Source organism: Tripterygium wilfordii, chromosome 17, assembly GCF_013401445.1.
Source record: "Tripterygium wilfordii isolate XIE 37 chromosome 17, ASM1340144v1, whole genome shotgun sequence".
NCBI lineage: Eukaryota > Viridiplantae > Streptophyta > Magnoliopsida > Celastrales > Celastraceae > Tripterygium > Tripterygium wilfordii.
In genome coordinates this window covers 11,583,133-11,594,604 of record NC_052248.1, presented here as the reverse complement: position 1 = coordinate 11,594,604, position 11,472 = coordinate 11,583,133, and the positions used below count along the sequence as shown (strand labels likewise).

The window sequence follows — 11,472 nt, the reverse complement described above, 5'->3', positions numbered from 1 at the left end:
ATGCACAGGACAGGCAGCTCCGAAGGTTCGAAATTGGCGAGGATTCGAGGTTAAGTTGATCTCGACGTGGCATTATTCTAGCCCTCCAAACATTACTTTATGTAATTGAAATAGGTTCAAACTTCTCACTAGGGGGTGACAAAATAATATGTTTCAGGTTGATGTGTTTAGAAAATATTTATCTGTTCGGATTCTAATTAGATTGGATTTCAGACGTATTTAATTGAACAAATCTGGATTGGTTTAATTTAGAAGAAGTAAATCCGACAATAACCTAATCCAAATTAGGGTCTTAACAAGATTTTTCTGTTTGGACTCATACCAAAGTTTTAACTAGACAAATTTTTTGTGTTTAGACCAAAATTTCATATATATATATATAACTTCTGTCCAAACTTAGTTTAATATGGGTAAGACAGATTCAGTCATTCAGGCCGAATAGAGTTTTGCTACCCTGATTCTCAATTTCTCATAGTTATGGAAAAGAATCTTATATGCTACGGCAGGTCAATTATTTTTCTAGTTATTGAGTAGTCGTTCATGATTCTAAATGATCACAAGCATCATGATTCATGACCTTACTTACTGTGACGGGATTCTTGTTGATTTCATTGAACCACACAAATTTGATCATAACAAATTTATATTGGAGTTGTTAAACTTTGTATAAATTAGAAGATTATAGCGAAATGACAACCATTTATATTTATGGAGTATATACAATTGTAGGCCATCGTCATGTCCATTTAAAAAGTCTTTGGTATTGCTCCATATCATTTTCCAACGGTTGAAATAATTACAATACATTTATTGTTGTACAAAAACCAGGTGTAGTAGGAGACCAAAAACAATACTACTTTGATGTCTCAAAGCCCTTATATGAAATCTCTCCCTTCTATTTGGCGTAACGACACCACAAAGCGGTTCCACTAGCATTAAAAATCAATGTAACCGCTCTACTAAACGGACCCATGTGATTTGGTTGGACGGTATTTTTATTTACCTTTTGGTCCAATCCATCTTGTGTCCCATTCAACAGGTGTGACAATCTTATTTATTAGATGGATACAATAGTATTAGTAGCTACTTCACTCATTAAATTCCAACCATTTTATAGTTAGGATGATGACTTATCATGCCATAACACACAACACAAGGCCCAAGTAAATAACTGGGTAGAGAGTTGAATGTGGAATGCCAACTTACCATATGGGCCCATTCACTGGACATCTCTATCGGCCCAAATGCGAGCCTAGCCCACTAATTGATATCCCCATCAAACAAAACAAATAACAAATCCACTTTGCATATATAATTATAAGCTGAGATTAGTTCTTTCATATGTCTAATCTAATATCTTAATTCACAAACCACCCAATGTTTTAAGTTAATGTGTTGTTATTGTTAAGGTGTTACTTAAAATCCAACCTAATTTTGCAAGACTCCACCCCTCCCTAGAAAGGTCCATGGAAGCAGCTTTTCAAGGATTTCTTGGAGTAGCTTGAACGAAACCCATAGCAACAACCGGCTTAGTCATATTCTCTTTACTTTAGCCTTTTGCATGGGATTGGGGCGTGCGTAGTGTGTAATAGCACGCTTCAATAACAAGAAATATCGTGAAGAACTTTTATTTAACAGGTATGGAGTTGTTGGGGGGGTGTTACTTGTTAGGATCAATCATCATCAATCACGTATATCTTGATGAGAAATCAATTAATCAACCACCCACCAAACAAACAACTGCGCACGTACGTACAATGATCTTAAATTCTTTGTGTATTCAATGAATGGTACCTAGATTGGGGCACTACTGGAGTACTCGTAAATGTGGAGAAAATGATGTCACCATCCTTAAAATTATTCCTTAGAATTTATGTTACATACTTACAGTACTACTACTCTTCTATACAGAATGACTTCTTTTTGATTACCCAACTCCATTTTTTTACTGAGGAGGTATTTTATGATTCAAAATGCCTAATTTACGGCAAAGCGACGACTCTATCAAAGTTGGTATTACATGTGTTTCCTTGATGAACAGTGGCTCTGTACGTAGTACCCGGCTCGAGTGGGCGGAACCATATATAAGCTTCTATAGTGTCAAGTTTGGTGTGCTAAATGAGCCATCAAGCGACAAATGGGTCTAAGTATATTGTCGATGTGTCACATCGCCCAAGAGAATACGTAAAGTGTAAAATATAATAGGTCAAATTAATTTCCTAACTAGTAACAAGTGTTTTTCATGTTCTCAAACTTGTATGGACTGATCATGTGTCTGGAAAGACAAATTCATGCGGGCCAATATAGAGTGACGCAAATGTTAGACAAAATGTCCCACATTGTAATGGGTAGAGAAGAAAAGTTAGGTCTAATAACACTTGAGGTATTGTCCACATTGGACCAAAGACCCATGTGAGTTTTGTCCCTAAAATGACCCTCAAGTAGTTGAGGTAATTGATTTTCAACTTATAAACCACATCACTCGGCTTGAACCAAGTAATATGAGATATTTTATCTAACACCAAAGCAAACAAAGTGTTATTAGTGTGGAGTGACGGGTTTTCCTATTAGACGTTCTGTTGAAACTCCATTTGGAAGGACATAGGAATTAATCATTAAGTATGACTATTTGACTACAGTTTCTTTTGTTAACTTCTGCTAATATTTTTCTTAAGTTGGCATGGCCATCGGATTCTACTTGTACTACCACCTATGTTTAAATATATATATATATATATATATAGATATATATATATATATATATATGTGTGTGTGTATATATATATATGTTTGTATATATATATATAATAAAAACAATGTATAGGTTACCTAATCCTCATTTGGTTCTGATGTGTTTTGGATTAGGAAGACATTGTTGGATGGCCAAAACACTTCCAAACAAATTTCGGTCGGGGTCTCCGGTCCGATTAAGAATTAATCAAGACTTACTCAATAATAATAATCATATTAATTGGGTGATTGTCGTTAATAGAGGCGGCCGTGATAGAAGAGTGAGTGAGACTCACATGAAAGAAACAGTACATATATACATACATGTGAATCATCGAAATGAGAGTCTGCATCGGGGACCATGCACCAGAACGACCGTCCGATTAGAGTGATAATAATGATGTGTATGATCTTGATAATCAAAGTTCGAATCTGAGTGAATCTCTCATCCCGTTTCAAAAAATAATTACCAAATTAATTCAGTTTTTGATATCCACCAAATTCTTATCAATCATGGATGGTATGGGCAAGGACTAAGGAGTGCTTGTTCACAAATGCCATAATTTTGTCGTATTTTTTTTTCCTTTTTTGGGCTAAATAATAATTAGTACCATAAAATCAAGCCTACCAATCCAATATGTGATACCCAAAACTGGGTTTAAATTTATGTTCCCCCTTGTACTCTCTTTGTTAGTTAATATATTGTTTGCTCATAAAAAAAATTGTATGGTCCCTTTTTATCCCCTTTTTTTGGTGAAATGTTTTTTTTTAACCAAAACTGGGATAGAGGGGGGAAAAGGGACAAGAAAGGAACAAATGCATGTGAGCACGTGATAGCATGTTGGAATTACAAAGCAAAATACAAATACACCTGTTTGGCAATAAGTAGATTCGAATCCTAATTCTCCAAAGCCAGTTATGCTTGCCCCGACTCCCTAATCATGACTAATGATTTTCACTTTCCAAAACATCAAAATCTCCACTTGAAAGTAGACGCTCTTCACTACTTAAATAATAAGGATTTGGAGTTTTTTTTTTCCTTTAGCAAATCTTCAACCTAACGCCATAAAAATAGCATAGGAATTTACAAACACCGAATCACTCAATAAAAAACATCGGACTACACCATATAATATTTCATACTAAATCAAACTACATTGGAATATACCTGAACAGACTAAACAAAAAAAGATAAAAGAAAATAGTTTTGAATAAGAATCTTGACTTCTCTTTCATCGAGAGAGACCGATCTCAACCAAATATAGAAACTGCATCGTTGTGCACAAAATATTTATCGTCGGAACACACTGAAAATAACCGTTGATTAAGAAGTCTTGACATATGGATAACATCTAAATTTTGAGCGAAGAAAACCTGAATCAAAACTTTATTCAACACAACAACAAAGATATTGTAGTATATCTATTAAAGCACTTGCAATGGTGTGCATTTGCTTGGGCATGAGAGCAAAAAAGTGACTTTTTCTTGGTCTATCAAAAAATTTTATGCTCCAACAAGGCCTATTTGTTGGCCTCTTTTTAGTTGTCCAAACATGAAGCGCATGGAAATACAATGCCTACATGTTGGCCCAAAATGGGACTCACATCTCACACACTCACATTTTTACCTTTAAATCAATATTAGGTCCCACCTTTATTACACAAAAATCAAATCAATAAATTTACACCATTGTACTAATATATTTTGTTGTCTCAACCACATCAACAAAACACGTTTCCTAACCCATTTTGTTGTCGCTAACAAAAAATTATCATTGTGATTGCTCTTAGTACTAAATAGGAGGAACAAAGGTGAGAGGCTCGACACTTTCCACCTCAGGATTTGGAATTATTAGTCATAATTAGACTGATATATTAAAAAAATTGAAAAACCGAAAAATGAAAAATTGAAATTGATATAACAAAAACGTGTTTTCTCAAGTCTGAGCGCCAAGAGAATGGGAGGTAGTGTGGTTGGCTAGGTTGTCTGTCCAAAACCTTAAGGTCCAAGTTTTCATTCTCATCAAGAATTGAGATTTAGGTAGTTTTCATCCACTTCAATGACCTTCATGTCCTTTGGGTATGACTTAGTAAAAAAAAAGGGTTCGGGCGTGAAAGTGTCGTCTTGTCTCGTGGACGTAGTGTAGTCAGTAGTGGTCTCTTGGTCGTCAAGTAGCCGTCTTCGATCACGAGCCGTTCTTCTTCCAGACCCCACTTTCTACTCACGCAATTCACAAACTCCCACAATTCAAAGAGAAAAACCAGATGTCTCCGTCACTCCAAATCATTTCATTATTCTTTCACCTTCCATATCCTTATTAATAATAATTCACCTTCCATTTCCAACAATCTCCGCACCACACACTCTCAAACTTGTTTAGCGCGAAGAATTGGTGAAAGCGGAAGCAATTACCGCGCAATGGCGCGACTCTTCCGATCCAAATCTTGCGGCCTCGTTGGACTCAGCGAGTTCAACCCTGCTCCTCCGCGTCCGTATTTCGACGGCGGTAAAGAAGGTGAAGGGGAACGAGATGAATCTGAAGAAGAAGAAGAAGAATATGAGGATGGACGTGACGATATGAACAGTGAGAATCCGATTTCGACGCCGTTTATTAGTCCGAGATCGAGATTTAGAGGAAAACAGGGAGGGAGAGATAATGGCGGTGGGAATCAATCCGCCGTTCTTGATATTCTGGTCGCGGTTTTGAGGAAGTCGCTGATCACGTGCAGTGTGGAGAGGGACGACGTTTCTTCCATGGACATTAGCTACCCGACGGAGGTCAGGCACGTGTCGCATGTGACCTTCGACCGGTTTAATGGATTTCTCGGTTTGCCTACTGAGCTCCAGCCTGAAGTCCCCAGGAGAGTTCCCAGCGCCAGGTTTGTCCTACATTGATTTTCTGTCTTTAACAACTTCACAGTTTCCTTGAGTTCGATATTCAATTTGTAGTTGTCATTTTGTTGTTAGTCAATCACTTAAACAGGTAAGTGCTATGATTAAGCTGTGGACTCAGATTGCGCTTATGTCTGAATTCTGATATAGAAGTATTTTCTTTAATGTATGAAGAATTAATGGTTGTGTTACTATTTCTGAACATGCAATTAGTTTGTGCCCTCAATTAGTCCTCTAGAATTCCAAGTTATTTGCCTTTCACTCTACAGCATCTTTTCTTCTGTGAATGATTGACACAGCTTATTACAAGTTTTTTACTTGTAAAGAGAGATAATAGCAGAAACTTGTAAAAATATACAATAGAAACTCAGCCTAAATCAGTTACCATCAAATGAAAATTTAATTCTGAACTCAATTTTGTTTTGTATATGTCTCGAAGGAACGGAGAACCCTTGTTTTACCCCTGCATTTTCATATTGAATTGGTAAATAGTGGATACATAGACAAAGGACATTAACATGGGGAAAAATCTTATAGTTCTATGGGGCATTATAAATGTTTATGAAGACCCACAATATGTGTTTTAGTTTGTGTATGGAGCAGAGGTGAAAACTTCCCTAGTTTGCTCTGTTATTTGGGTGGATTCATGTACTATTGAAAAACAATGCCCTTGGTTCTCTTGGTTTATGGAATTTGTCTTTGAGTTATATATCTTTCTTTGGATCCTACTCTTAATGGTTGAATACTGCATGGTTTAATGATTGTATTTTATTCTATTTCCAAATAACTATTTTTGGGTCCATTGTTAAAAAACATTATGTTGCTCCCAAATATATATTTTTTTCATTGATCATTTTAACGTCTTACAATTCATTTGGTTATCTTGCAGTGCAAGTGTGTTTGGAGTTTCTGCCAGTTCAATGCAGTGTTCTTTTGATAACAGAGGAAACAGTGTACCAACAATTCTTCTGATGATGCAAAAACGCCTGTATTCAGAAGGAGGCCTCAGGGTATGTTGTTACACTTGTAGTCTGACTGATAGAGCATCAACATGAATGTAACTTGTTTATACAGTTCAATTTGGGGTCTTCATTTCACGCTTGCATTTTTTTTTCCATGAAGGCCGAAGGAATATTCCGGATAACTGCTGAGAATAGCCATGAAGTATACGTAAGAGACCAGCTAAACAAAGGTGTGGTACCACGTGGGATTGACGTCCATTGTTTGGCAGGTTTAATAAAGGTATGCATAAAAATGCACACAAATCTACTCAATCACACAACCATGTGAATGCATTCTGGTTATGCTCTTACTTTTGGCATGTCTTCTGTGCATAACTCATCATAAAAAATGAATGATCGCATGTCTGAAAATCTGTGTTTCCTCCTCTGTAGCTTGTATTTCTAAACCCAGGGATCTTGCATTCAAGGTTGTCTTGAGCACCATTTAATTCTTCCATCCTTCTCAAACTTCTAGTTATAAACGTCAATATTCATATCTTTTTGATCCTTCTATTTCCACTTGATACTTAACAGAACTTGTAGTGAACTTCTACTGAACTGGTTTGTGCAATATTTTCATACTTGGCAGGCATGGCTCAGAGAACTTCCAAAAGGGGTACTTGATTCTCTCACACCAGAACAGGTGATGCACTGCAACACGGAAGATGATTGTACTCAACTGATGAAGTTACTTCCTCAAATGGAAGCAGCATTGCTTGACTGGGCAATCAATTTGATGGCAGATGTTGTGGAGTACGAACAGCACAATAAGATGAACGCACGCAATATTGCTATGGTCTTCGCCCCCAACATGACTCAGGTTTCTTGAACTTGCATTTATGTTATTTGGTGTCATCATTCTGATACATGTGCATTGATTTCTTAGTTGTCTTCTGTGGCACATTTATCCTTAAATGCAAGGAATATTTTGCACTTTTGATCTTTCATCGTGCCAATCTTTAGTTTTTCACAAAGGCATGTTAATAATTGGTTCAATTATAGTAAGTTCTTGTGTAATGCTGACCTGCTCTGGCATCTCAATGCTTGGTTACCCAAGATTTCTGAGACACGTGTGGTTATACTAATTTGATGATGGTCAATTGTTTGTCACTATTACAACTAACCAGGACAGTCTATTTGTTTGTGATCTCTTTCTTATTTAAATCATGGTATGACGAAAAGGTTGTTGTCGTATTGATGCAGATGGCTGATCCTTTGACGGCATTGATTCATGCCGTGCAAGTTATGAACTTCCTCAAGACTTTGATCTTGAAGACCCTCGGGGAAAGAGAGGAGCCCGCTGCCAATGATAGGTTGCTCTCATCGTGCTCACTTTCTGTAAATGACAAGAGTGAACCTCGCCCATCGAACTTGAAGAAAGAAAAATCCTATGAACAAACTCCAAAACCCTGTTCCCCTGCAGGACCAGCCATTGGTAAGTTCTTGAGGACTTCCACTTTGGATAGACTGGAAACTGAAATTGACGAGAAACATTGGAGCATGCTGAGCAGGAGTGACGGAGAGGAGGAATCTGAGTCCATTTCTGGTAGCAACACACCATCTAGGTGCAAGATGGGGGCTTTAGAAAACGAATGTAGAGGTGAATATGAGAGTGGAGACTGGCTAAGTTTAAGGAAAGGAGTCAGGAGGCTGTGCAGGCATCCTGTATTTCATTTTAATAAGCCAGCTAAGAAGACTAGAAGTATTGGGGTTATAAATACCAGAGGAGAAGGTAGAGAAGCTTGGGCATGATGTTAGTTGCTGAGTGGGACTTTCCCTGTTTACTGTCACATATTGAGGTCATGTTTGTTTGTGTAAACACTATTAGTCTAGTGTTAGTGTGTGGTTAATTACTTAATTTTGTAGTTAGAAAAAGATTGAAAGCTGTGGCACTAACTCAAGCTAATTGACCAAATAACTACTGATAGTTAAACCTTCTTCTGGGTGATTTATTTGCTTAACTTAGCCTTGGGGTTCTGACTTCTGATATTGAGTTACAAATGGACACTTGACCACCACCTGTATCAGTACCAAACATTTTCTTGAAGAAAAGGTCATCTCAGTATTAATAAACATATGGTTAGGCCCAGTACTGGCTAGTTAGGTCCAACTGTAAGGCGGCCCAGATTTATTAGTTTTGTTTCTAATTTTCGTTTTTTTTTTAAAGAATTATTTTAAGTTTCCAGATTCGAGGGAAAAGTTTGATGGGTTTGTTTGTTTGTCTGTCAGACTTGTGGGTGTCAGGAGAATCACTGGACCAGCTCTGCCAAGAACGACAAATGTAGTAGTGATGCATCGAAGCTCGACAGGAATCTAGACATTTGGAGGAGGAAGCAGAACCACTGAACCAGTACCTGATTGCAATTGGGGTTTGGTTGGTTGTATAGTCCTACAAATACTAGCTGTAGCAAGGTTAAGGTAGGAGCTGTTACTGTGAATAGTTTTTCAATTTGGTACTTGGGACCTAGAACTATCATTCATCCCACTAGCTAAGCTAGTGATATCACTGTAACCCTTGATTTGCTGTCGTGAAATGAGCTTTTGAGTAGTCATAGTTTCATAAAAAAAAAATGTGACATGCCATTAACATTATTATAACCATCTACTAATTAATCAAACATTATCCTATAAGATTAAGATCCAATTTCAAAAGAACTCATAGCCCACCATCTTTAATTATTTTATTTCTTGAAATTGAAATTATTATTATTATTTCTTGGACAATGGTTGGCATTAGTATATTGGAGAATGATTATGTTTTATATTACTAAATTCGTATTGGGTTTTTAAATTAAACAAAATGTAGGTCACAACTCACCTGCTCCACAAGTGAATCTCAGAAACTTTAGTATTCATTCAGCTTACCCATAGAATTCTGGTTGATAATTACTATAAGATTAATATAAGTGATTCATCATGATACACCATATGTAGCACAACAGCTACTGGTATGTGGGATCTTTTATTTATTTATTTATTTTATATATACAAATGATTGCTAAAGAAAAACAATATATTTATTGTCAAATCTATCGGGGGTTTGGAAGCAGTAGATCTACTTTATTTTTATATATTAGTTTTCTTCAGCACCACTAATGGAAATATAGACTAAAAAACATATAATATATAATATGGAGTGTTTCTTGACTTTCTTCGCTTCTTCTTTTTTTTTTTTTTTTTTTTTATGAATAATAATATATGTAGTGTTTCTTTTCGACAAGAAAATCCAAGCAAATACCAAGTAGTGTCGAATCGGCGATCGATCTCCTTCTAATCTCATGTTTTCTATATATACTATTTAAAAGTGGACTGCTTAATAATATTCAAACTATATTATCAACATGTGATTTTTGTGTGTCTAATTGTTGGACATGTGTCCCTAAGTCAATTAAAAAATAATTAATTTGATTTATAAAAAATATAAAAATCCTAATTTAATTAAATATAGTTTCTCAAAAAAAAATATAATTTGTAATGCTCAAAATTTATTGATCATTTCTTTTCTTATTTATCTTAATTTTTCTAATTTTAGTTAATTAGATTAGTTAGAATTTTGTAAGTCAGAATAACATAATTGATGTACAATTTTCAATAACTGAAAATTTTTAAGTTAGAATAACATAATTGACAATGACTAAAAATTATTAACCATTTCTTTCCTCTTTTGATAGATTTTAAATAATTTAAATTGTAATTCCTGTAAAGAATATAAAAAAGGCACTAGACACATGCCATGAGAATTATCATAAATTAATAAATTTTTTAAAGTGGTTTTACAGTGTTAATACTCTTTCATAATAGTTTGTATACATATTGTGAAAAAAAATAAAATATATATATCCTCAAAAAATTATATGATGTTAGATGATGGTTCAAAATTTCAAAATTCGTATTTTATTTTTATATTATATTTTAGTCGTCCAAAAATTTAGAGAATTTTTTTCTATTATAATTTAATTTCATATAGCAAAAGTTTTTATATCACTTTTTGTGTTTTGTCCCTTTTCAAAAATAATTGAAAAATATTACTAAAATTTTCAAAAATAGTATGATTGATCCTATATGACAAGTATTTTAAAATACTTGGATTTTTTGGGTAATATTAATATTTTAGAAGAGACAATAGGTATTATAAATCCTCTTTAATATGGTATTTGATATTCTTTTTATTTAAAAATCAAATAATTTGGTATAATAATCATGTGCATAGTTTTCTACTTGATATTCCTTTCAATTACAAATAAATTAATCTCCAGCATAAATAGAAAATAGGTATTATAAATCCTCTTTAAGATGGTATTTGATATTCTTTTTAATGAAAATAACTAAAAAGTCCAATTATTTGATATAATAATAATGTGAATAATCATTCCTTGTTGTATTTAAAACCAAGTAATATCTTATTTTGATTTGTTATATATATATATATATATATAATCATTGCTTGTTGTAGTTGGTGGTGATGTGTTGATGTTGAAATGTGTTTTAAATTTTAAAATATTTGTGACATAACTTTGAGACGTAAAAGTTTTATTAATCAACCATCTGAGAAGAAACGTATGGACAGCCAAGATTAAGAAGTATATATATGAATTCTTCTATACGTGCTTAAAACACATTTTGGAATTATTCTTAAAAAACATTTTGGTATTATATATATATATATATATATATATATATATTACCATGTGCATGTGTGGTTTGTTTTTTAATTTGATAAAGCAATTCAACGGCCGACATACCTACAGTTGCATCAGTCTTTGTCAATTAATATTTAGTTAATTAGAATGCTAAATCCGGTTAAGATTTTTGGGCCATTATTGTTGTTATTTTATCACGAATATGATAT

At 34.4% G+C, this 11,472-nt stretch overlaps 1 protein-coding gene across 2 annotated transcripts; it reads left to right on the top strand.

Moving 5' to 3' along the window:
* The first annotated feature begins 5,148 nt into the window (after positions 1-5,148).
* On the top strand, positions 5,149-9,243 carry LOC119982154 (rho GTPase-activating protein 3-like). Of its 2 annotated transcripts, XM_038825368.1 has the most exons (6): positions 5,149-5,609; positions 6,512-6,632; positions 6,745-6,864; positions 7,213-7,443; positions 7,827-8,058; positions 8,853-9,243. In XM_038825368.1, the coding sequence occupies exons 1-6, from the start codon at positions 5,149-5,151 to the stop codon at positions 8,906-8,908; spliced, it is 1,221 nt and encodes a 406-aa protein (XP_038681296.1). In that variant the 3' UTR covers positions 8,909-9,243. The 2 variants fall into 2 exon arrangements, with proteins under 2 accessions (XP_038681296.1, XP_038681295.1); XM_038825367.1 differs by lacking the exon at positions 8,853-9,243 and having other exon boundaries at positions 7,827-8,561.
* The last annotated feature ends 2,229 nt before the right edge of the window (positions 9,244-11,472 follow it).